The sequence below is a fragment of the Thalassophryne amazonica genome, chromosome 10, assembly GCF_902500255.1.
Source record: "Thalassophryne amazonica chromosome 10, fThaAma1.1, whole genome shotgun sequence".
Classification (NCBI taxonomy): Eukaryota; Metazoa; Chordata; class Actinopteri; order Batrachoidiformes; family Batrachoididae; genus Thalassophryne; species Thalassophryne amazonica.
Window position 1 is genome coordinate 36,354,866 of NC_047112.1, and position 23,529 is coordinate 36,378,394.

Consider the following 23,529-nt stretch of genomic DNA (forward strand, 5'->3'; position numbering starts at 1 on the left):
TGATTAACCATCAGATGACAAAGTAAAACCTCTTAAATCATTCTAAAGTCAGTTTCAAGCAGAAACTAGGCCGTTTTAAGCAGAAAGGAGGCGATAATCGTTAAATCCCTGCTGATGCTCCAAAATGACGCATGCACAGTGAAGGCAGGGGAGACTTATTTTTAGTGGGAGGGTTTCAGTCTGCAACATCGGCATTTAGACCACAATGGCTTTTGTGTTCTGAATCAATAATGCACCATTTAATTTTGTTTTGAAATGATGACCCCAGAACATCTTAAAGAAATAGAGCCTAGTTTGTAAAATTCTGCAGTTCTCTGTTTATGACCATATCTCAGAACTAGATGAGACAATGAAATTTGGTTTTCTACATAGACTTCCGGTCTATGTAAAAAATACATATGAAACCGTTGACATTAAAAACATCATATGGTGACGCCAAATAAAGTTGAAAACTAGAGCACCGTGCTCGTACAGCACAAACCAATTCCACAAATTTTTACCTTGGAAAAGATTTTCAAGGTCACAGTCGTGTAAGAAGGGACTTTTCATAAGCTAAAATATTATACAAAATATAGATCAAAAGGCTTTTCAATGTTAATATCAAATACCTGCTAAATCCACAATACGGCTCAGATGCCTATCAAACTTAGTCTGTTCATTTAGAGTGACAGTTTGCACCTCATTGTCACAAATGAGAGTGATTGAGGCACTTTTGATTGAGATATAATGCAAAATATACACCAAATGTGCTTTTCAATTTTAAATTCAAATGTCCACAAAATCCACAACCTGGATCAGATCTGGTTCAGACTTTGTCAGGTGATAGTGAGTGTCAGTCTGCACCTCATGTTCAAATATGAGAGTGATTGGGGCATGTTTAATTAAGATATAATATAAAATATACATTAAATGGGGATTTCAATGTTAAATTTAAATGGCCACAAAATCTGTAATTTGGATCAGATCCAGATCAAACTTTGTCAGTCGATAAAGGATACCATCCTACATAACGCTGTCAAATGTGCAAGACATTTGATCTTTTTTGACAGAGTTATGAATGTTTGAAAATTCATTAAATGTTAAAGACAGGGATATTTTAAATTTTCCAAGATTTTTCCTGACTTTTGACCTTTGCCCTATGACCTTGAAAATTGAATCACTTCTTGCCTGTCAGAATATGGATCTTCAGTAAAAATTTCATCATGATATATGAAAAATTGTGGGCTCCAGGCTGTTGAAACAAACAAATTTCATGGGTGGAGGTAGTTCACTGGCGGTGGCAGTGGTGAGGCTCTGCAGTCATCTGGATTCTTTGTTTTTCCATGTGATTGAGTGAGAGTGAACATGTGTGAGACTGTGCAGAAGCTAAATTGTCTTGCTGTGTGCTTCTTTCCCTCTGCTTACGTAGTTTCTGAGGACACTGGTGAGGAGGTAACCACACTTAGCTTTATTTTGCATCTGTCAGTCCATCAGTGAGATCATGGTCCACGTTGTTGTTGTGCGTGTTTTCCAGTATGAGCTCACTGTTTTTTGTGTGTAACTTTGTTTTCATTGGCTTCCATTCATTTTTGTTGTCAGTTCTTACGTCTTAGGTTTCTCCGTTTTCGTTTTAATTGGAGTCTGATCTCTGCTTGTATGTGATGCTCTCTGCTGCAGACCTCATTAGCCCCCTCAGGCACCTCATCAGTGCAGGGAGGAACTACTCCTCGCAAACGGAAAGCCCCTCCACCGCCCCACTCTCCTCTCCAGGTACTGAAAGAAATACCTTAGATTGAAACTGTTTTAACGTGGCATGGTTAGCCTATGGATGTTTATGCTTTATTTTTAATTGTTTGGTTGTTGAAGGATTATTGTCCACAGTGGAATCCCATAGTATACATTCCTAAATCGAAGTACAAGGTGATAAATTCCACACGTTGCATAGAAATGTCCATATGTACAGATTAAGCACATGTCTGTATGAACAAATGGTTGATAAATGAGGGCATCGGACTCGTGACTGTGCTTGGAAAAAATATCCAATAATCCAACAATCAATGTTTTCCCTATAATTTTTTTCAAGCCTGATGGTACTTACTACCACTGGTTTTTAACATTGTACTGTTAGATGACCTCCTATAAGATAAAATAAGATCAAAAAGAAGAAGAAGCAGTTTACCACACTGTCAAATCACGATAAAAACAAGAGCAGTCAGATTTCTGATGCCTGCCAATCTGGAGCCGGATCACCTCCAAAATTCAGTGGAGTCTTCCATGCCCTTATGCATGGAAGACTCTGTTGAATGCATGCATCTATGGTGCAAATTTGGTGAGAATCCATGAAGTAGTTTTGATGTAATCCTTCAAAGCCTATATAAAGTGAAATCTTGATCCAGAATCCATATCATCTCCAAAATTTAATGGAGTCTTCCATGGCCTAATATCTATCTGTGGTGAAAATTTCATCAAAATCCGTGCAGTAGTTTTGACGTAATCCTGCTAACAATCAGACAGACAAATAAATAAATGCTGATGATTTTATTAGGTCCTTGGTGGACATAACAACAGTTACTCCCAAGAATATTGTTTGTGTGAGAGAATACCAGAATAAAGTGCTGCAGATGTGTTGAAATGGTTATTGGCATCTGGATATTTCACCATTATTTTCATGTGCAATATTAACAAAATATTTCTGGCCTGGTGAAGGTTCTTGTTTGCCTGGCGGCTGGCCAGGCCTGTAATATTGTAGGAGTAGCACTGGATCATCACATGGTTCTAATAGTAGTTTACTCTTCCAAATTGTAATAAAATTCTTTCTTATCAACATTTAGCAGCTCATAAAATTAACAGTTCCATTTCATCAGTATGGACCCAGTGGATCTGAACTCCATTCAGTTGTTTATGTTTGAAATCTTTATCAAAGAAGGTTTAAATGAAATGAGTCAAAAATTCTCAGTTGACCTCTGACTTCTTAAACTATAGGTTTTGGTTCATTTATTATTGTTAATACTTAAGTCATTTTAAAGCTGCATTTTGTCCTTGAAATCATTCAAATGGCCACTCGTTTCCTGTGTATGTGTGTCCCTGCACATTTATGTCACATTTTGTAGAGTAACACAATAATGCCCCACACTAACTAATGGGACCACTGAATTTAATTTCAGTGTTTCACTGGGAATTTTTTTCAGGCCCAGGGTACTCACTGAAATCTCAAATTAAGAGGAACACAGAGAAAAAAATAAGTGGTGCTCAGACATGCAAAGCCAAGCTGTGTAACTGCAAAAATGACGCATCACATACCACAGTGAACATGATTCATTGCTGCACTTCATGGTTTTTTTTTAGCCTACCTTTTAGATTAGATAGAACTTTATTAATCCCTTGGGAAGACTCCCTCGGGGAAATTGAGTTTCCAACAGCATACAGGGTAAGAAGCACACAGAATATCAAAAGTAGGAGTAAAAAATAATTTGCAAAATGTAAATACAAGTATAAATAAAATACAGAAATACTGCTCGCTACTGTCTTACTGGCTGCTACTGTTCCTCTCCTTCTTGTCCCATGTCTTCCTGTTACTCCTCCTCCCCCCGAGTGAGGAGTTGTTTTAAGGTGGTGTTTCTGTGTAACAGAGCAATTTTTACTTTTCATATCAGATTGGGTTTTGTTTATGATTTTTTTTAAATAGAGCGGTAATCATGGGCCATTGAGTGACTGTGTGCACGTGTGTGTGTGTGTGTGTGTTGGGGGGTATTTTAATAATATAAGGTAAAATTAGAGCATTTGGGGCATTTCTGTTGCATATGCCACAGAGGTCTGAAAGAAGCTGTGTGAGGTCTAAATAATGTTTATAGTTGATGGATGTCTTTGAAAACAGTAGTGGGACTTTGGGGATATTTGACATTAAACATTTAAAAAATATATATTTTTATTATATTGACATACGAGGGCTGTCAATAAAGTAACGGTCCTTTTTATTTTTTCAAAAACTATATGGATTTCATTCATATGTTTTTACGTCAGACATGCTTGAACCCTCGTGCGCATGCGTGAGTTTTTCCACACCTGTCGGTGACGTCATTTGCCTGTGAGCACTCCTTGTGGGAGGAGTCGTCCAGCCCCTCGTCGGAATTCCTTTGTCTGAGAAGTTGCTGAGAGACTGGCGCGTTGTTTGATCAAAATTTTTTCTAAACCTGTGAGACACATCGAAGTGGACACGGTTCGAAAAATTAAGCTGGTTTTCAGTGAAAATTTTAACGGCTGATGAGAGATTTTGAGGTGATTCTGTCGCTTTAAGGACTTTTCACGGTGCGAGACGTCGCGCAGCACTCTCAGGCGGCGTCGTCAGCCTGTTCAAGCTGAAAACCTCCACATTTCAGGCTCTATTGATCCAGGACGTCGTGAGAGAACAGAGAAGTTTCAGAAGAAGTCGGTTTCAGCATTTTATCCGGATATTCCACTGTTAAAGGAGATTTTTTTAATGAAAGACGTGTGGACGGATCCGTGCGGACGGATCCGCGCGTCGGGACGCAGCCGGCGCGGTGCGGCGGCACAGGAAAAACACCTCCGTGTTGATAACCATTTGTAAAATCCAGGCGGCTTTTGATGACTTTCAGTGGAGTGAGTATATGAGAAATTGTTTAACAGGCAGGACATGTTCCAACTTGTCCTTAAGGCTTTCAACAGAGGTGTTTTTCCTGTGGCAGAGCGTCGCGGCGGCTGCGTCCCGACGCGCGGATCCGTCCGCACGTCTTTCATTAAAAAAATCTCCTTTAACAGTGGAATATCCGGATAAAATGCTGAAACCGACTTCTTCTGAAACTTCTCTGTTCTCTCACGACGTCCTGGATCAATAGAGCCTGAAATGTGGAGGTTTTCAGCTTGAAACAGGCTGATGACGCCGCCTGAGAGCGCTGCGCGACGTCTCGCACCGTGAAAAGTCCTTAAAGCGACAGAATCACCTCAAAATCTCTCATCAGCCATTAAAATTTTCACTGAAAACCAGCTTAATTTTTCAAACCGTGTCCACTTCGATGTGTCTCACAGGTTTAGAAAAAATTTTGATCAAACAAAGCGCCAGTCTCTCAGCAACTTCTCAGACAAAGGAATTCCGACGAGGGGCTGGATGACTCCTCCCACAAGGAGCGCTCACAGGCGAATGACGTCACCGACAGGCGTGGAAAAACTCACGCATGCGCACGAGGGTTCAAGCATGTCTGACGTAAAAACATATGAATGAAATCCATATAGTTTTTGAAAAAATAAAAAGGACCTATACTTTATTGACAGACCTCGTAAATAAGTTTAAGTAAAGTAAATAAGTAAAAATAAGTTTTTAAAGTGCCCCCTCAACTTGCAATAGAAACCACCGTACAGGGATGCATCCAATCCACTTTAAGCTTCTCTCCTCCTTTTTTAAGAAAATTTGGACACAGAAGTGGGAATTGAACCACCAACCTTTAATCAAGGGATGATTAGTTCTACCAACTGAGCCACAGTGATACAGAGGCAAAACAAACAAACAAAAAAAAAACAACACTTGAAAAAGACAAGTGTAAACCTGTCTTAGCAAAACTGGAGTGTTGCAGCCAATAATTTGGAGATTCTGTTCTAAGATGAGCAAATCACGACATAACAAGCTGACGAATGATAAGCGAGTAACATTTACAAACAAGACAATATACCCAGTTAAAGTTACTTAGAATTTCTGCGTGTTGTTACCAAGGTTTTTTTTTACTTTATTTATTTTTAAGTGACCATTTTTTTAAGTGTATAGGATAGAATTTCTTGGTAAACAACACAAACCATGACCTTGTGGAACTCAGACATTTGATCTTTGGAGTTGTGGAATCCACCTACATGTGTGTTCCATGTGCCACATTTTGTCCAGATTTGGTTGAAATTCAATTTCCTCGAGCCCTGAGCCCATGACATTTATCAAATTGGACAATTTAAGGGCAATTCCAGGGTCAGCCTTGATCCAACATCAGCATCACCAACATCACAAATATAGCTAGTCAGGGCCATGATTAGATGTTTAGTCATAAATTAGAGAAACACAAAGTGTTATATCTGCAGACATGAGGAAAACATTGATTTTTTTCCCCCAGAAAATATAACAGATAAAGGCTATCACTAATCATGAATGATTGACATTAATTAATTTCTATTTGTTGTGGTCAATTATGAACAATAGGTCAAAAAAAAAATGAGAATTGGATGAGGGCCCTTAGCAAAAAGTAGTATACTTAAAGTTCATTTTATTAAGTATGCTTCAGTATAATTATAAGTATAGCAAGTATACTACAGACTGTGTACTATTAGTATACTAGTACACAAATTTAATACTTTTTTGGACTAAATTGGAACATTTCAAGTTTATAAAGGTATATTTTAAAGTTCGTTTTAAGTTTGCAAAAGTACACTTTAAAGTATACAAGTACACTTATCAATATACTATCAATGTACTTGGTATATCTCTCTTGTATGCTTAAAGTATACCACACGTACACTTATCAAAGTACTTGATATATCCCTCTCCTATGCTTAAAGTATACCACAAGTGCACTTATCGATATACTGCCATTGTACTAGTTGTATACTTTGAGTCCCTATTTTTAGTTTATTATTGTATACTTAAAGTATACTGTTATACACATTGGTTATTTCACTATTTTACTTTTTATACTTTAATTTTGCTTGGCATATTACTTGTAGCTTACTGTTTATATACTGAAAATATACTCCTTCAAGTATTCTTAAAGTTTACTCATACTGTATGTACACAAGAGTGTGATGCATTTAAAAAAATCACAAGACAGAATGTTGAAAACAAGTTTGATATATTTTCAAACATTTCAAAAACAAAGACCTATGAAATCAAGTCCTTCCTTTGTGAAGAAAATTAAAGGAAAAAGTGCATGTAAAAATAATGGTCTCTCCAAGATCAAGTCCTTATTTGTAAAAATGTAAACATAGCGTCTTCAACTGGGAACTAAAGTCCTTCCTTGTCAAAAAAGGTAAAGAAAAGTGTGAATTTTGGAACCAAAAATAAATAACTACATAGAAAAAAAAATGTACTTTTATGACTTCTTTTCAGTTACTTGAGTCAATGGCTTGACTTAGTATATCTTGCTCCAAGTGTATAATAAGTGTTAGTACTTTGTGGCAGAAAGATGTAAAAAGTATACTAAAGTATAAGTTTTAGTATTAGTATTAATGTACTTAGCCTTAGACTTTTGTTTATACTTTTCAGTATAAGCCAAGTATACTTCACTATACTATTCTTAAGTATATAAAATATAGTTTATAATAAGTCACCTTCAAGTATACTTCCTCAATTTTAGTTAAAAAAAAAGTATACTCATAGTATACTTCAATAAACTTCTTTTTGCTAAGGGGGGCCACTGCTGCCAAATTTTAAGTGGCTCCACCGCTAACCGGTGTAATCTCACGACAACCATTTGATCAAACTTGAGAGCCCTGATTGTAGGTTTGGGTGTTTCCTTTTACTATTTATTTATTTTTGTTTGTTTGAGTTTTATTTTTGCTATAAATCCTTAATTTAACAAGCAGCGCAGCGTTAGCTGTATGCATGATTAGCCGTCACTGTATTTGTGTTATTGTGTTTGTAAGGGAGAGGATGAAGAGGTGTTTGAGGAGATTCGTCGCCTGCGCCTTGAAAGAGGACGTTTATTGCAGAAGATAAAAGGCTTAGAGCAGCAGCAACAGAGCGCCCGCTCTGGCTTGGAGGAGGTACTGCACTGAGGGCACTACAGACTTTCTTCTCATTGACACCACTGTAACACCATCACTTCAGGTGCATTCAACTTTAAATCATCTCTCATTATGCTTGTACATTAGTAAAGGTAAATGTTTTAATGATTGGTGGTTGTATCTTTTGCAGTATTGTAGCTACCGCTTTAATGGCAGCAGAGGAGTTGAGAAATCCTGTGTATTTGTGTGTACGCTCTAGTTGTCCAAACTAAAGGAGCGTCTAAAGCTAGCAGAGGCGGAGAGGGACAAACTGCTCGTAGAGCTGAAGGGAGGTCACGGCATCGGCACCAGCGACTCTGATGATATGGATGAAATGTTGGACTTCCCAGGTATGTGTTACGTTCATCAGCACACAAGTATTGTTGAACTACAGGGAACACAGAGAGCACCACAGATATGTGTGGCTAAAGACACGACTCATGACACTGAGGTTGAGGGTTTGTTTTATTTTTGCCATAAAAATAGTCAAGTTTCCTATGGGCTATCATATTAGCAATTGTACTGATTGATTATTGTTGCGGTTTCTCTTTAACCACTTCTTCAGCGAAGCTGCTCTCCAGGCAGTCCAGAGCCTCCGTTGGCCAAGATGAGGCAATTTCTCAAGGGGGTGAAAACTCAGCAGACCCCACCCCTGCACATTCAGACTATGTGGCCAAGCTGCACCAGCAAATAGAAGAACTTTCCTCGCAAAACTCTGAACTCATTCTCAAAGTGCAAGTAAGGTCATATGTAAGAAGAATTTACAATGTGCAAGCATGCATTCAAAAGAGCACACTGCACCCTGCTAACACATTATCTGTCTTTTACACACTTAAACATACTTTAAAGGCTTAAAGTGTGTAAATTGGTCAGTCAGAAGATGGAGATTCTGATTGAAAAGTAGCTGAGTGTTCATGACAAGTTCATCTTTGTGGTAATTCACGGATGATGGAGGCCACTGTGCTCATTGGGACCTTCAAAGCAGCAGAAATGTTTCTGTTCCCTTCCCCAGATTTGTGCCTCGAGACAATCCTGTCTCAGAGGTCTACAGACATTTCCTTTGACTTCAGGCTTGGTTTGTGCTCTGACATGCACTGTCAACTGTGGGACCTTATTTGTAGTCAGGTGTGTGTCTTTCCACATTATGTCCAATCAACTGAATTTGGACTCCAATTAAGCTGTAGAAACATCTCCAGGATGATCAGTGGAAAAAGGATGCACCCGAGCTCAATTTTGAGCTTCATGGCAAAAACTGTGAATATGTGATTTTTTACGTTTCTTAGGTCAGCCAAGGATGAAATAAAATCATTGATGTTTATTTATTTCTCTGTCTGACTGTTAGGGCCCCCTCACACATTGTACAAAGTTTGGACGGCGTTTGGACAAAAATGGTGAAACAGCACAAAACGAAAATAGTGCATGAAACATTGCGCCGATGGGCAGGCATGCACGAACCCAGTGCGAGAGTTCGTGCACGCAGCAGGAACAGTGCCAGGTGCACTACATGGCGCCGCTTATGTGGAAAAAATAAAAACCAGCTAGTACGTGTGGAACCACATCGCGCCGCTTATGTGGAATTCAGAAAAAATTAAAACCAACCAGTACCTGTGTGACCACATTGCGCTGCTTATGTGCAATAAAAAAAAAAAAAAAAAAAAAAACACCACCTGGGACGCGAACTCGCACCTTTCAAAACCTCTGATCCCCAGTCAGAGACTTTACCACTGAGCTGTTCTTTGAAAGCTGCGGGAAGCTGCCTCATATCAGGAAGGACATGGAATTATTATTAAAAAAAAATTTAAATCCCACACCATATAAAAACACCACATTTATCAAGCGAGCAGTACAAATATGATCCGTGTGTTCTTCTGGTGATGACCCATGATCACAGATGTACAGTCATGAAATGACATGAATGAGAAGCAGTGTGCTCTGATCATGTCCACATCTACTGGTCGGGTGTGTCCAGTCGGCCGCACGTGTGTTCTGCCCGACACTCGTGTCTTGTGGATGGCACGCCACAGCACAGACACTGCATCATGTGGAACAGAGCTCAGGTGCGTGACATGACGGTTAGATCGCCCACTGCCTCACAGTGAGCAGTTGTTAGTCCATGACTGTCCAAACACAGTAGGTGTTGTGTAGCTGGAATGTCCAGAATGACAGATCGCCACAGCTGCTTCTATCAGAACCCACTCTTCCCGTGAGTGGAGCGAGTGTGTTTGCAAAGTCACAATTGTGGGGATGCGAGCAGTGTTAGATGTTCGTGCGTGTCACCTGGAATTTGACCGGCACCTGCTGCGAGAGGGTGCGATGGGTTCGCACAGCATACACTTTGTCTTTCAAGTGCTTGTGTGCACAAATAGTTGTAGCAACAGGTGTACAAGGCGTTGGCGACAAGGACAACATCACACGGTTTGCACACGATTCCTGCATCATGCGCACTAAGTGTGCACTTTGTCCAAACTTTGCACAATGTGTGCAGGGGCCCTTAGCCGAATTACGTCAAAACCACAGCATGGATTTTAACGAAATTTTCACCACAGGTAGATATTAGGCCGTGGAAGACCATTAAATTTTGGAGGTGATCTGGTGTCGCCGACCGAACGGTCCCCCCTAAAAATGCGCAATTTCAGAGCATCAGCAGCAATTCACCGATTATCGCCTTGTTTCTGCTTAAAACTGACTTTAGAATGATTTAAGAGGTTTTACTTTGTCATCTGATGGTTAATAACTACATTATTCCCTTTGATCGCTTTGGGTGTAGAGAGTCAGACTCATTCAGACTCTGATCTGTCCCCTGTCTTTTATTATGAAATAATGCTGAATTTATGTGGAAATGATTGTTGTACAAAAGCTTCAGATATCTGTCGCTGAGGTAGATGACTGGAGTGCAGTTTTAAGCATAAACAATGCAATAATCTATGAATCGTTGCCGACGCTCTGAAATAATGCATGCGCAGTGAAGGCGGGGGGACCAATTTTTAGGGGGTTCCATTAGGCCGGCAACACTGGATCTGGATTGTGGATCAAGATTTCAATTTATAACGGATTGAAGGATTACGTATTAAAAGAAAAAACAAAAAAAACAAACCTACTTATGGAATTCTCACCAAATTTGCACTATATTCGAGCATGGAAGACTCCACTGAATTTTGGAGGTGATCCAGTTCAAGATTTCACTTTAGGCTTTGAAGGATTACGTCAAAACTACTTCACGGATTTTCATCTCACCAAATTTGTACCACAGATAGATATTAGGGTATGGAAGACTCCACTGAAATTTGGAGGTGATCCGGATCAGCAGACGTCAGAAACCTCAGATTGCTCTTCTTTTTGTTGTGTGGGCCGCTGAAGAGGAGGTACTGCTGGCCCACCACCACCAGATGGCGCCCTGCTTGGAGTGCGGGCTTCAAGCACGAGAGGGCGCCGGAGCCACTGGGAGTGACAGCTGTCACTCATCATCAGCACCAGCTGTCACTCATACAACTCATCACCATCACCATAAAGGCCGGACTGCAACTCCACCTCCTCGCCGAGAAATCAGCTACCATAAGAGGTAATATTCTCTGCTGTGTCTGAACCCTGACTTATTGTCTGAACTTCTTTGCAGCCGTTTTCCTGTGGTTTGCCTTATCTGAGGGATTGGTGTTAGGTGTGACCAGCAATGGCTTCGCTTCACAGTCCAACCAGATAAGTGGTTAGACAGGAGCTGCACGAGTGTGTGATTGGAGGTGGAGGTGCTCCCTCCCAAAAGAACACTCGCACACACATTACTGAGTGTGCGAACTCACACTCATCAACTCTGTTTCTGTTCTCTGCCAGCAGTACCAGGTCTGACAGCTGGAGACCGTGGCCACCTGGGGATCCAGGACTTGGCGGCTCCGGTGTTCTTCAGATCCGTTGGTGGTGAGGGCTGTGTGGGATCCGGCTCGCTTCTGGACAGACGTCTCCTATCCTCAAGCCTTCCCACACGTCACTCAACATATAATTGTTTGTAGTACCAAGAACTGTATTTGACTGTATTCCGTTGTGCACTTTACAACATTAAATTGTTACTGTTTGGCTTATCCATTGCCCGTTCATTTAACGCCCCCTGTTGTGGGTCCGTGTTCCTACACTTTCACAACACTTTTTAATAAATTAGCAAAAATCTCAAAAAGCTTTTTTCACATTGTCATTATGGGGATATTGTGTGTAGAGGTTTTAGAAAAAATTAATTTCATTCATTTTGGAATAAGGCTGTAACATAACAAAATGTGGAAAAGTGAAGCACTGTGATTACTTTCCAGGTGCACCATATAATTTGGATGTCAGAAAACCAAAAATAAATCACAACTTGTGCACCAAATTCATTTTATTTTTTTAAAATTAAACATGTAGAGTATGTTGTGTATTCTGCCCTGGAGAAAAGCTCAATTCAAAGAAATGACTGAAAGCTCTACTGTGTTCATGGCATTCATGTCAATTGGTGTATGTAAACTTCTGATCACAACTAGTACTTAACTAGTAGACTATGCATTGAAGATAATTAACACCCATATAGTTATTGTATTATTCTAGTTTTCACAGACAGCTCATTGCAGATCTTTGAAAGGTGTTTTCACTCTCTGTGATGCATAGATGCTGGAGATGTATGAGAAGGATGATACAGACATGCAAAGCTCCACCACAGACGTTGTCCCCTTAACTCAGTATGAGACTCTGAGAAAAGAGTTTGTCGTCCTTCAGGAACGCTTCTCTCAGGCCCAGGCTTCAGATGAGGCCGCCAGTGTAGCCGAGGAGAGGTAAGATCATGTGTAGTCGTGTGTTTATTCAGTTATTCAAGTACTTTATATATATATATATAAACAGCCATCACTGTTTTGATCCACTGAAACGCTGCTGTAATGAATCTGAGCAAATAAATTGTCAACCTCATCTGAATCTGGCTGATGACTCCATCAGTGTGATTTTTAAAGGTGCAAAACTTTTTCTGAATCTGCAGCATCCTGGTGCAGAGGCAGAGTGTGTGTGATAAACGGTGTCTGTATTTGGTTTCTCTTACCACTGTGATGAGACCCGACAGTCAAAATAAGAACATACAAACAAGATCAATGCATACACTGAGGCAAATAAGTATTTGATCCACTGTCGATTTTGCAAGTTTTCCCAGCTACAAAAAATGGAGATGTCTGTAATTTTTATCGTAAAAAGAAAGAAATCAGTAAGTAGTAGAAATAAGAATTTGATGCAATAGAAAAACAGAACTTAATATTTGGTACAGAAACCTTTGTTTGCTGTTACAGAGGTCAGATATTTTCTGTAGTTCTTAACCATGTTTGCACACTGCAGCAGAGATTTTGGTCCACTCCTCCATACAGATCTTCTCTAGATCTTTCAGGTTTGGAGTTTCAGCTCTCTCCAAATATTTTCTATTGAGTTCAGGTCTGGAGACTGGCCAGGCCACTCCAGGAGCTTGAAATGCTTTTTAAGGAGCCACTCCTTAGTTGCCCTGGCTGTGTGTTTCAGGTCATTGTCATGCTGGAAGATCCAGTCACGACCCATCTTCAGTGCTTTTACTGAGGGAAGGAGGTTGTTTGCTAAAATCTTGCGACACATAACCCCATCCATCCTCCCTTCAACACAGTGCAGTCGTCCTGTCTCCTTTGCAGAAAATCACCCCCCAAAATGATGTTTCCACCCCTATGCTTCACGGTTGGGATGGTGTTCTTGGGGTTGTTCTCATCCTCCAAACACAGTGACTGGAGTTGATACCAAAAAGCTCTATTTTGGTCCCATCTGACCACATGCCTCCTCTGGATCATCCAGATGGTCACTGGCAATGGGTCTGGACATGTGTTGGCTTGAGCAGGTGGATCTTGCTGCTCTGCAGGATTTTAACCAAGATGGCGTTGTCTTTCTAATGTAATCTTTGTGACTGTGGTCCCAGCTCTCTTCAGGTCATTGAGTAGGACTTCCCTTGTAGTTCTGACCTTTCTCAGAATCATCCTTACCCCATGAGGTGAGATCTTGCATGGGAGGGTGTTGCATGCGAGGGAGATTGACAGTCGTCTTGTGTTTCTTCCATTTTCTTCCATTATTGTCCTGTAGTCCATCCCAGCCTTGTGCAGGGCTACAGTTTTGTCCCTGGTGTCCTTAGACAGCTCTTTGGTCTTGGCTATGGTGGACAGGTTGGAGTGTGAATGATTGAGTGTGGTGTCTTTTATACAGGTAACAAGTTCAGACAGGTGCAATTAATACAGGTAAAGAGTGCAGAATAAGAGGACTTCTAAAATTAAAACTAACAGGTCTGTGAGAGACAGAATTCTTGCTGGTTGGTAGGTGATCAAATACGTATTTCATGCCATAAAATGCAAATTAATTATTTTAAAAAATCCTACAGTGTGATTTTCTGTTATATATATATATATATATATATATATATATATATATATATATATATATATATATATATATATATATATATATATATTGTTTCTTACAGTTGAAGTGTACCTACGATAAAAATTACAGACCTCTCCATTCTTTGTAGGTGGGAAAACTTGCAAAATTGACAGTGGATCAAATACTTAATTGCCTCACTGTATATTTGCATTGTCAAAGATTTGCTATATACAAGTATGGCAGAAAAATAAAATCCTCAAATATAAGAGTAAATATTAATCAATGAAAAAAAATGTTAAAGTCTGACTGCTTGAATTTGCTTCTCTTCTCTGCTCACTCATGGTTTACTAAATATCTAGTGTCCAGCTCGTGGTGGCAGTAGACAAAGCAGCTCATCCCACATTTCCCTATCCTCAGCTAAGCCCTACAACTCTTCCCAAGTCATTCCCAAGCCAGCTGGGAAATAGCATTTTGTGCGTCTTCTGTTCCATCTTCCATCCAATAGGGAGGAGACCCCAAGGAGAACCCAGGAGGACACACTTTGAGTTAGTGAGACCATAATATATGGTTCTGTGTGGACTCAGCATTTGTTAGATTTGATCCCAAACTGAAAGCAGTTTGTTGCTGATGAACACACAACCCTTACACCATGTTTAATCTATAGACATGTCAAACTCAGGTCAGGTCAGGTCTGAGAGCTTGCGCTGGCCTGAATCTGTTTTCAACAACTACAGCCACACCACTGGACAAGCTCTTCTAATACAGGCAGTATTAGCAAGGATACTGAGCATGTTCTTGTCACTAAACGCCGGAGAACTCTGCTGAACTGTCAGGTCTATAGAGGTGCACAGTTTGGGAATTTTGACAACAGGCTTGTGGCTTCCTTGAGGATCTCATTGAAGTCTGACAAATGTCCATCTGTTCAGTGCCCAAGATTAAATCCAATCTGTTATGGCCTTGAGTTTGACCTTTTTAAGGTCAGCTGAGGTTGAAGGACATGTGACCAATGGAAGGTGTGGCAAAAAAAGAAACAAGATTTTTCTCATAAAATATTTATTACAAACTCTACAAACAAACTTACTCTCCCCTTCAAAGCGCCCTTCCCCCCGCATCACCAGAGTTAATACACAGGCCCCTGTAGTCGGTGCGGACCAAGGTAGCTTAGCCGCCGTTAGTTCCCCCCTGGCAGATCCCGAGCAGCCGGGAAAGCAGGCTGACTGGGTGACTGTGAGGAGGAAGCGTAGCCCTAAACAGAAGCCCCGTGTACACCGCCAACCCGTTCACATCTCTAACCGTTTTTCCCCACTCGACGACACACCCGCCGAGGATCAAACTCTGGTTATTGGCGACTCTGTTTTGAGAAATGTGAAGTTAGCGACACCAGCAACCATAGTCAATTGTCTTCCGGGGGCCAGAGCAGGCGACATTGAAGGAAATTTGAAACTGCTGGCTAAGGCTAAGCGTAAATTTGGTAAGATTGTAATTCACGTCGGCAGTAATGACACCCGGTTACGCCAATCGGAGGTCACTAAAATTAACATTAAATCGGTGTGTAACTTTGCAAAAACAATGTCGGACTCTGTAGTTTTCTCTGGGCCCCTCCCCAATCGGACCGGGAGTGACATGTTTAGCCGCATGTTCTCCTTGAATTGCTGGCTGTCTGAGTGGTGTCCAAAAAATGAGGTGGGCTTCATAGATAATTGGCAAAGCTTCTGGGGAAAACCTGGTCTTGTTAGGAGAGACGGCATCCATCCCACTTTGGATGGAGCAGCTCTCATTTCTAGAAATCTGGCCAATTTTCTTAAATCCTCCAAACCGTGACTATCCAGGGTTGGGACCAGGAAGCAGAGTTGTAGTCTTACACACCTCTCTGCAGCTTCTCTCCCCCTGCCATCCCCTCATTACCCCATCCCCGTAGAGACGGTGCCTGCTCCCAGACTACCAATAACCAGCAAAAATCTATTTAAGCATAAAAATTCAAAAAGAAAAAATAATATAGCACCTTCAACTGCACCACAGACTAAAACAGTTAAATGTGGTCTATTAAACATTAGGTCTCTCTCTTCTAAGTCCTTGTTGGTAAATGATATAATAATTGATCAACATATTGATTTATTCTGCCTAACAGAAACCTGGTTACAGCAGGATGAATATGTTAGTTTAAATGAGTCAACACCCCCGAGTCACACTAACTGTCAGAATGCTCGTAGCACGGGCCGGGGTGGAGGATTAGCAGCAATCTTCCATTCCAGCTTATTAATTAATCCAAAACCCAGACAGAGCTTTAATTCATTTGAAAGCTTGTCTCTTAGTCTTGTCCATCCAAATTGGAAGTCCCAAAAACCAGTTTTATTTGTTATTATCTATCGTCCACCTGGTCGTTACTGTGAGTTTCTCTGTGAATTTTCAGACCTTTTGTCTGACTTAGTGCTTAGCTCAGATAAGATAATTATAGTGGGCGATTTTAACATCCACACAGATGCTGAGAATGACAGCCTCAACACTGCATTTAATCTATTATTAGACTCTATTGGCTTTGCTCAAAAAGTAAATGAGTCCACCCACCACTTTAATCATATCTTAGATCTTGTTCTGACTTATGGTATGGAAATAGAAGACTTAACAGTATTCCCTGAAAACTCCCTTCTGTCTGATCATTTCTTAATAACATTTACATTTACTCTGATGGACTACCCAGCAGTGGGGAATAAGTTTCATTACACTAGAAGTCTTTCAGAAAGCGCTGTAACTAGGTTTAAGGATATGATTCCTTCTTTATGTTCTCTAATGCCATATACCAACACAGTGCAGAGTAGCTACCTAAACTCTGTAAGGGAGATAGAGTATCTCGTCAATAGTTTTACATCCTCATTGAAGACAACTTTGGATGCTGTAGCTCCTCTGAAAAAGAGAGCTTTAAATCAGAAGTGTCTGACTCCGTGGTATAACTCACAAACTCGTAGCTTAAAGCAGATAACCCGTAAGTTGGAGAGGAAATGGCGTCTCACTAATTTAGAAGATCTTCACTTAGCCTGGAAAAAGAGTCTGTTGCTCTATAAAAAAGCCCTCCGTAAAGCTAGGACATCTTTCTACTCATCACTAATTGAAGAAAATAAGAACAACCCCAGGTTTCTTTTCAGCACTGTAGCCAGGCTGACAAAGAGTCAGAGCTCTATTGAGCTGAGTATTCCATTAACTTTAACTAGTAATGACTTCATGACTTTCTTTGCTAACAAAATTTTAACTATTAGAGAAAAAATTACTCATAACCATCCCAAAGACGTATCGTTATCTTTGGCTGCTTTCAGTGATGCCGGTATTTGGTTAGACTCTTTCTCTCCGATTGTTCTGTCTGAGTTATTCTCATTAGTTACTTCATCCAAACCATCAACATGTTTATTAGACCCCATTCCTACCAGGCTGCTCAAGGAAGCCCTACCATTATTTAATGCTTCGATCTTAAATATGATCAATCTATCTTTGTTAGTTGGCTATGTACCACAGGCTTTTAAGGTGGCAGTAATTAAACCATTACTTAAAAAGCCATCACTTGACCCAGCTATCTTAGCTAATTATAGGCCAATCTCCAACCTTCCTTTTCTCTCAAAAATTCTTGAAAGGGTAGTTGTAAAACAGCTAACTGATCATCTGCAGAGGAATGGTCTATTTGAAGAGTTTCAGTCAGGTTTTAGAATTCATCATAGTACAGAAACAGCATTAGTGAAGGTTACAAATGATCTTCTTATGGCCTCGGACAGTGGACTCATCTCTGTGCTTGTTCTGTTAGACCTCAGTGCTGCTTTTGATACTGTTGACCATAAAATTTTATTACAGAGATTAGAGCATGCCATAGGTATTAAAGGCACTGCGCTGCGGTGGTTTGAATCATATTTGTCTAATAGATTACAATTTGTTCATGTAAATGGGGAATCTTCTTCACAGACTAAAGTTAATTATGGAGTTCCACAAGGTTCTGTGCTAGGACCAATTTTATTCACTTTACACATGCTTCCCTTAGGCAGTATTATTAGACGGTATTGCTTAAATTTTCATTGTTACGCAGATGATACCCAGCTTTATCTATCCATGAAGCCAGAGGACACACACCAATTAGCTAAACTGCAGGATTGTCTTACAGACATAAAGACATGGATGACCTCTAATTTCCTGCTTTTAAACTCAGATAAAACTGAAGTTATTGTACTTGGCCCCACAAATCTTAGAAACATGGTGTCTAACCAGATCCTTACTCTGGATGGCATTACCCTGACCTCTAGTAATACTGTGAGAAATCTTGGAGTCATTTTTGATCAGGATATGTCATTCAAAGCGCATATTAAACAAATATGTAGGACTGCTTTTTTGCATTTACGCAATATCTCTAAAATCAGAAAGGTCTTGTCTCAGAGTGATGCTGAAAAACTAATTCATGCATTTATTTCCTCTAGGCTGGACTATTGTAATTCATTATTATCAGGTTGTCCTAAAAGTTCCCTAAAAAGCCTTCAGTTAATTCAAAATGCTGCAGCTAGAGTACTGACGGGGACTAGAAGGAGAGAGCATATCTCACCCATATTGGCCTCTCTTCATTGGCTTCCTGTTAATTCTAGAATAGAATTTAAAATTCTTCTTCTTACTTATAAGGTTTTGAATAATCAGGTCCCATCTTATCTTAGGGACCTCGTAGTACCATATCACCCCAATAGAGCGCTTCGCTCTCAGACTGCAGGCTTACTTGTAGTTCCTAGGGTTTGTAAGAGTAGAATGGGAGGCAGAGCCTTCAGCTTTCAGGCTCCTCTCCTGTGGAACCAGCTCCCAATTCAGATCAGGGAGACAGACACCCTCTCTACTTTTAAGATTAGGCTTAAAACTTTCCTTTTTGCTAAAGCTTATAGTTAGGGCTGGATCAGGTGACCCTGAACCATCCCTTAGTTATGCTGCTATAGACGTAGACTGCTGGGGGGTTCCCATGATGCACTGTTTGTTTCTCTTTTTGCTCTGTATGCACCACTCTGCATTTAATCATTAGTGATCGATCTCTGCTCCCTTCCACAGCATGTCTTTTTCCTGGTTCTCTCCCTCAGCCCCAACCAGTCCCAGCAGAAGACTGCCCCTCCCTGAGCCTGGTTCTGCTGGAGGTTTCTTCCTGTTAAAAGGGAGTTTTTCCTTCCCACTGTAGCCAAGTGCTTGCTCACAGGGGGTCGTTTTGACCGTTGGGGTTTTACATAATTATTGTATGGCCTTGCCTTACAATATAAAGCGCCTTGGGGCAACTGTTTGTTGTGATTTGGCGCTATATAAAAAAATTGATTGATTGATTGACTTCTGGATTCGGCAACGTCCTCCTTGAGGTCCTTGATATCCCTCAGCTGCCTCGTCACAGTGGCCTTGATGTCTTCTGCAGAGGTGAAATGACTTTATTAGTGTTTAATCGTAAACACAGGTGTATCTTTACCCACTTCTTTGGAGTACCCACACTAAACACCCCTTGAATGTAAGCATAGGGCCAAAATGTTGACTTTGGCCTGTGATTTTTTTTTTACCTTTTTTTTTTCCAAATGAGATCTCTGTCCTTGACTGAACCTCAGTCATTCTGCCAAGTTTTGTCCAAATTGGATCAAAACTAACAGGACTGAAAGCAAATTCCAGATGCACTGCCATGTGCAAATAGTCAATAGATGAGTCAACAACAAGGTTCAAGTTACATGGTTTATTTTGGAGGATGTGATCATTTACTGTTGGAGTGATAGATTGTCTTTTCCCTAGCGCTGACGGGAAGTCTCAGGAAGACAGTGTGGATGGAGAGGGCATGGAGGCTCTGAAGGAGAAGCTGCGTGAGCTTAAGGAGCAGCTGGCCTCTTCCCAGTCAGAGCTGGAAGAGCTGAAGGAACATATACGCCTTGGGGTGCTTTCTGTTGAATGTGGGCAAGGGGGCAGTGCCCTGACAGGTGGTACGCCAGAAGGCGGGACTGGGGCTGCAGTGGAGGGTTTGAGCCAGGAGGCGCAGCAGCTGAGAACGAGGGTGACGGCGCTGGAGGAGGAGCTAGCTACAAGCCGGGGTCAGAGCAGCCGGGACAGTGACACAATCAGACAGCTGACAGAGAAAGTGGACAAACTCCAGGCTGCTCGGGCCCACAAAGACCTGATGAAAGAAGAAGGAGAAAAAGACAACACAGGAGGAGAGGCGGAGAGAGTGAAACACCTCAGTGAGAAAGTGACGGAGCTGGAGACGGCTCTGGCAGAAAGCAGGGCAGCAACAAAAGAGAGAGGACCAGGAGGAGATGGAGCGGGGGATCAGATCCGTCGACTCCAAGAGCGGGTAGTAGAGCTGGAGGGGGAGTTGAAGAAGCGTGTGCCCCGGTCCGAGATGGAGGAGGTGCAGGTGACTTTGGGGTTGCAGTGTGAGCAGCTGGCCAGGGAGAGGGCAGAGGTGGCTCGAAGGCTCAATGATGCTCTCCTGGAACTGGAGAGACACAGACCTCCCCCGCATGGAGATGAAGAGGAAGAGGACGAGGAGGAGGATCACTCAGAGAGCTCAGAGCCATCGGTCATATCAGGTGTGCGGAACCTTTTTGAATTAAAAAAAACTTTAAAAAACAGTTGGTTTCTTTATTGTAAATAATTTGCAACTTGTCTTCTGTTGGGTGGACCGACTTTTCCTCTGTCCATTTCTGTCAATCATCGTGCTGCTGTCCAATCAGAGCCCTCCAGACGCACCCTGGCAGCCGTGCGGGAAGAACTGGAGGTCGCACGACAAGAAGCGGCCCAGGCGCTGGACTGTCTGTGTGCTGAGCGGGAGGGCCGTGCTCAGGACGCCATGCAGCTGAAAGACGCCGTGCCTCTCTCCAAACATAAGGAGGCGCTGTCTGCAGTATCAGAGCAGTTAGCCCAGACGCTGGAGGAGCTCCAGGAGGAGAGGAGCCTTCGTGGCCAGGCTGAAGAGCAGGCCGCCAGGTTTGAGGCCAAACTGCAGGCCCTGAACGATGCAGTTCCCAAAGAGGAACATGAAAAGGTCAAGGTTAGCTGGTGGAGTCACACATGTGATGATCATGAAGTCAGTTATCACTAAATCAACATGCACAATCAGATTGCAGGCGTGCTCACTTCCCCATTTTAGAATGTCACAATATGTCATTTAGTGTAACAGCTCTGCAAACATTGTTTTTTCCCCGTGATCCACATGCCTGGTTCATTTTATGCAGTGCGACGGGCAACACTAAGCAGCCGTGCTGTACGTTTTAATTGTTTGATTATGCATCAGCAAAGATCGGAACCAAATTTTAGGAAACAGGCAAATGGCAGTATGGCAGAGCCAATTGAATATTGTAGGATGTGAATTCTGATGCAGATTGAGCTGCTCTTGAACAATACGTGAGCTGTGTTGACAACTTACCTAGTGTTAATTGTTCAAATCAAAGGCTGAATTTTTCCACTGGAATATGATATTTTAAAATCACTTCTAAAAATTTAAACCCAAATATAAATCACTTTTCCCCTGCACAGAACCCTAAACTTACAAATAAATCATGGATTTCTTCTTTCAGCTGACCCCAGGCACTTGGGGACACCATGGCAGATCTGCATCATGATTTGGCACAGGTTTTACACCAGATGGGCTTCTTGATCCACCTCTCATTGTACATAGACGAACATACTCACAGTCTACCAGCTATGTACTAACCAGGATCTGCTCTACTTCAGTTCAGGAACCTGATGGGATCAGGTTTACTCAGACTCAGAGCAACATGGCTGCAGCAGATCAATGCAGAATGTTTAAAAAACACCCACATGCACACCTATGGACAATGTGGATGTGGGAGAACCCACGCAAACACGAAGAAAGCAAACTCCGCACAGAAAGGCCACAGGTCATTGATCCCATGACCTTCTTGCTGTGAAGGAACACTGCTAACCACTAAGACACCATGCCCGGGTTGGATTGGCCATCGAGAGTAGCAGTATTTTTTCCAGTGGGCTGATCAATAAATTGGCTGATGGCTGCCCGTTTTTGTTGTTGTTGTTGGTTTTTTTTTATGGTAACTCTCCCGGCCCGCTTGACCTTTCTCGTAGGATACGTCTGGCATTATGTACATTTCTCAGCTAATCAGAAAGTCAGAACAAATTAATGCATAAAGGCGTGGAGCATGAGTGGCTCCACGTGTGATGAAAGATACTCAAACATGCCTCTCTATTAAGTCTGAACCACGTAACCTGAGTGCGGGTGTTTATTAAATCACTCTTGAATCTTAAATTCTTTCTCCTTCTTAGGACCAACTGAGTAACATACTGTGTAGTCATCATTTATTTTATTCAGGGCTCCAGAATATAAAGGGATATTGTTCAGTATAGTAGTGTTATTAAAGCCTTGTGTGTTTCTATGCACTTCAACAGGGGGCGAGTTGGCACAGTATCTGCAGACAGATTGTAGTGATTGGCCAGTCTGGACCAAAATGTCCAGGGCTGAATTTTTGTCCCAATCCAGCCCTGCACCGTGGTGCCCAGATAGTCCAAAAAAAAAAAAAAAAAAAAAAAAATCTTTATCTCCTGAGGGTGAAATATCTTTTGGTAAGAAATGCTAAACACTGGCAACATTAGGTATATTGTATGTGTATTTGAGAGGAGTTGTATTACTCATGAGGGAATAATGTAGTTACATGTATTGGTGCAAAAGGAAGCTCTGCCTGGGGAATAAAGCATGCAGCACAATCAAGAGAAAGAATAAGTGTGCATTTAAGTTGCTACATTATATATGCGTGAGAATACAAATATCAAACCATTAAAAACACCTATTCAACAAATTTAAGTTTTTCCTACAAATTCATTGTGGTCCTTTTCAGAAATGTATCTGGAGTGAAAACATAACTGACCAGGTCATCGCTGTACTTCCTCCTCTCAGGCAGAGCTGCAGCGCTCCCTGCAGGCCAGTGAGAAAAGTGCAGCAGCAGCTCAGGAGGCGCTGAGTGAGAAGGAGCAGGAGCTGAGAGAGCTGAAGTCCCAGAAGGCCGCAGAACAGGGTCTGATCTCTAAGGAGGACCATGAGGCCCTGCGGCTGTCGATGCAGGCTGAGATCAACGCCATCACAGCTCGCTTCAACGATCTCACCCGCAAACATGAAAAGACCTGCACAGAGGTACGAGGGCCTGGGATGACAAATGTATGTGCCATGTGTCTGATTTCCTATTCAGTTGTGGTTTTAGATTCATGGAACAAAGACAGCTGTCTTGCACGAAGCCCTCTTTCCTGCCTCTGCATTATTTATGCTTTTATTACGTTCTCTATTCATTATGTGCCTCTTTGTCATTGATGCCTCGCTATGTGTTCTCACTGATGCACTGACGTCGTATTGTAGGTGCACTCTGGGCTCCTGCTGGCACTCCACTCGTCATTTATCCTTTATGAGGCCATATTGTT

At 41.5% G+C, this 23,529-nt stretch overlaps 1 protein-coding gene across 1 annotated transcript in view; it reads left to right on the top strand.

Annotated features, from left to right (window-relative positions):
* The window catches only part of ankrd24 (ankyrin repeat domain 24), a 50,905-nt gene that overhangs the window by 20,650 nt on the left and 6,726 nt on the right, over window positions 1-23,529 (top strand). Inside the window, exons 10-18 of the mRNA XM_034179797.1 lie at window positions 1,409-1,431; window positions 1,657-1,749; window positions 7,612-7,731; window positions 7,952-8,081; window positions 8,297-8,469; window positions 12,355-12,518; window positions 19,885-20,675; window positions 20,820-21,136; window positions 23,015-23,248. Of these exons, the coding sequence (XP_034035688.1) occupies window positions 1,409-1,431; window positions 1,657-1,749; window positions 7,612-7,731; window positions 7,952-8,081; window positions 8,297-8,469; window positions 12,355-12,518; window positions 19,885-20,675; window positions 20,820-21,136; window positions 23,015-23,248 (2,045 nt within the window). The remainder of the gene's footprint in view (window positions 1-1,408; window positions 1,432-1,656; window positions 1,750-7,611; window positions 7,732-7,951; window positions 8,082-8,296; window positions 8,470-12,354; window positions 12,519-19,884; window positions 20,676-20,819; window positions 21,137-23,014; window positions 23,249-23,529) is intronic.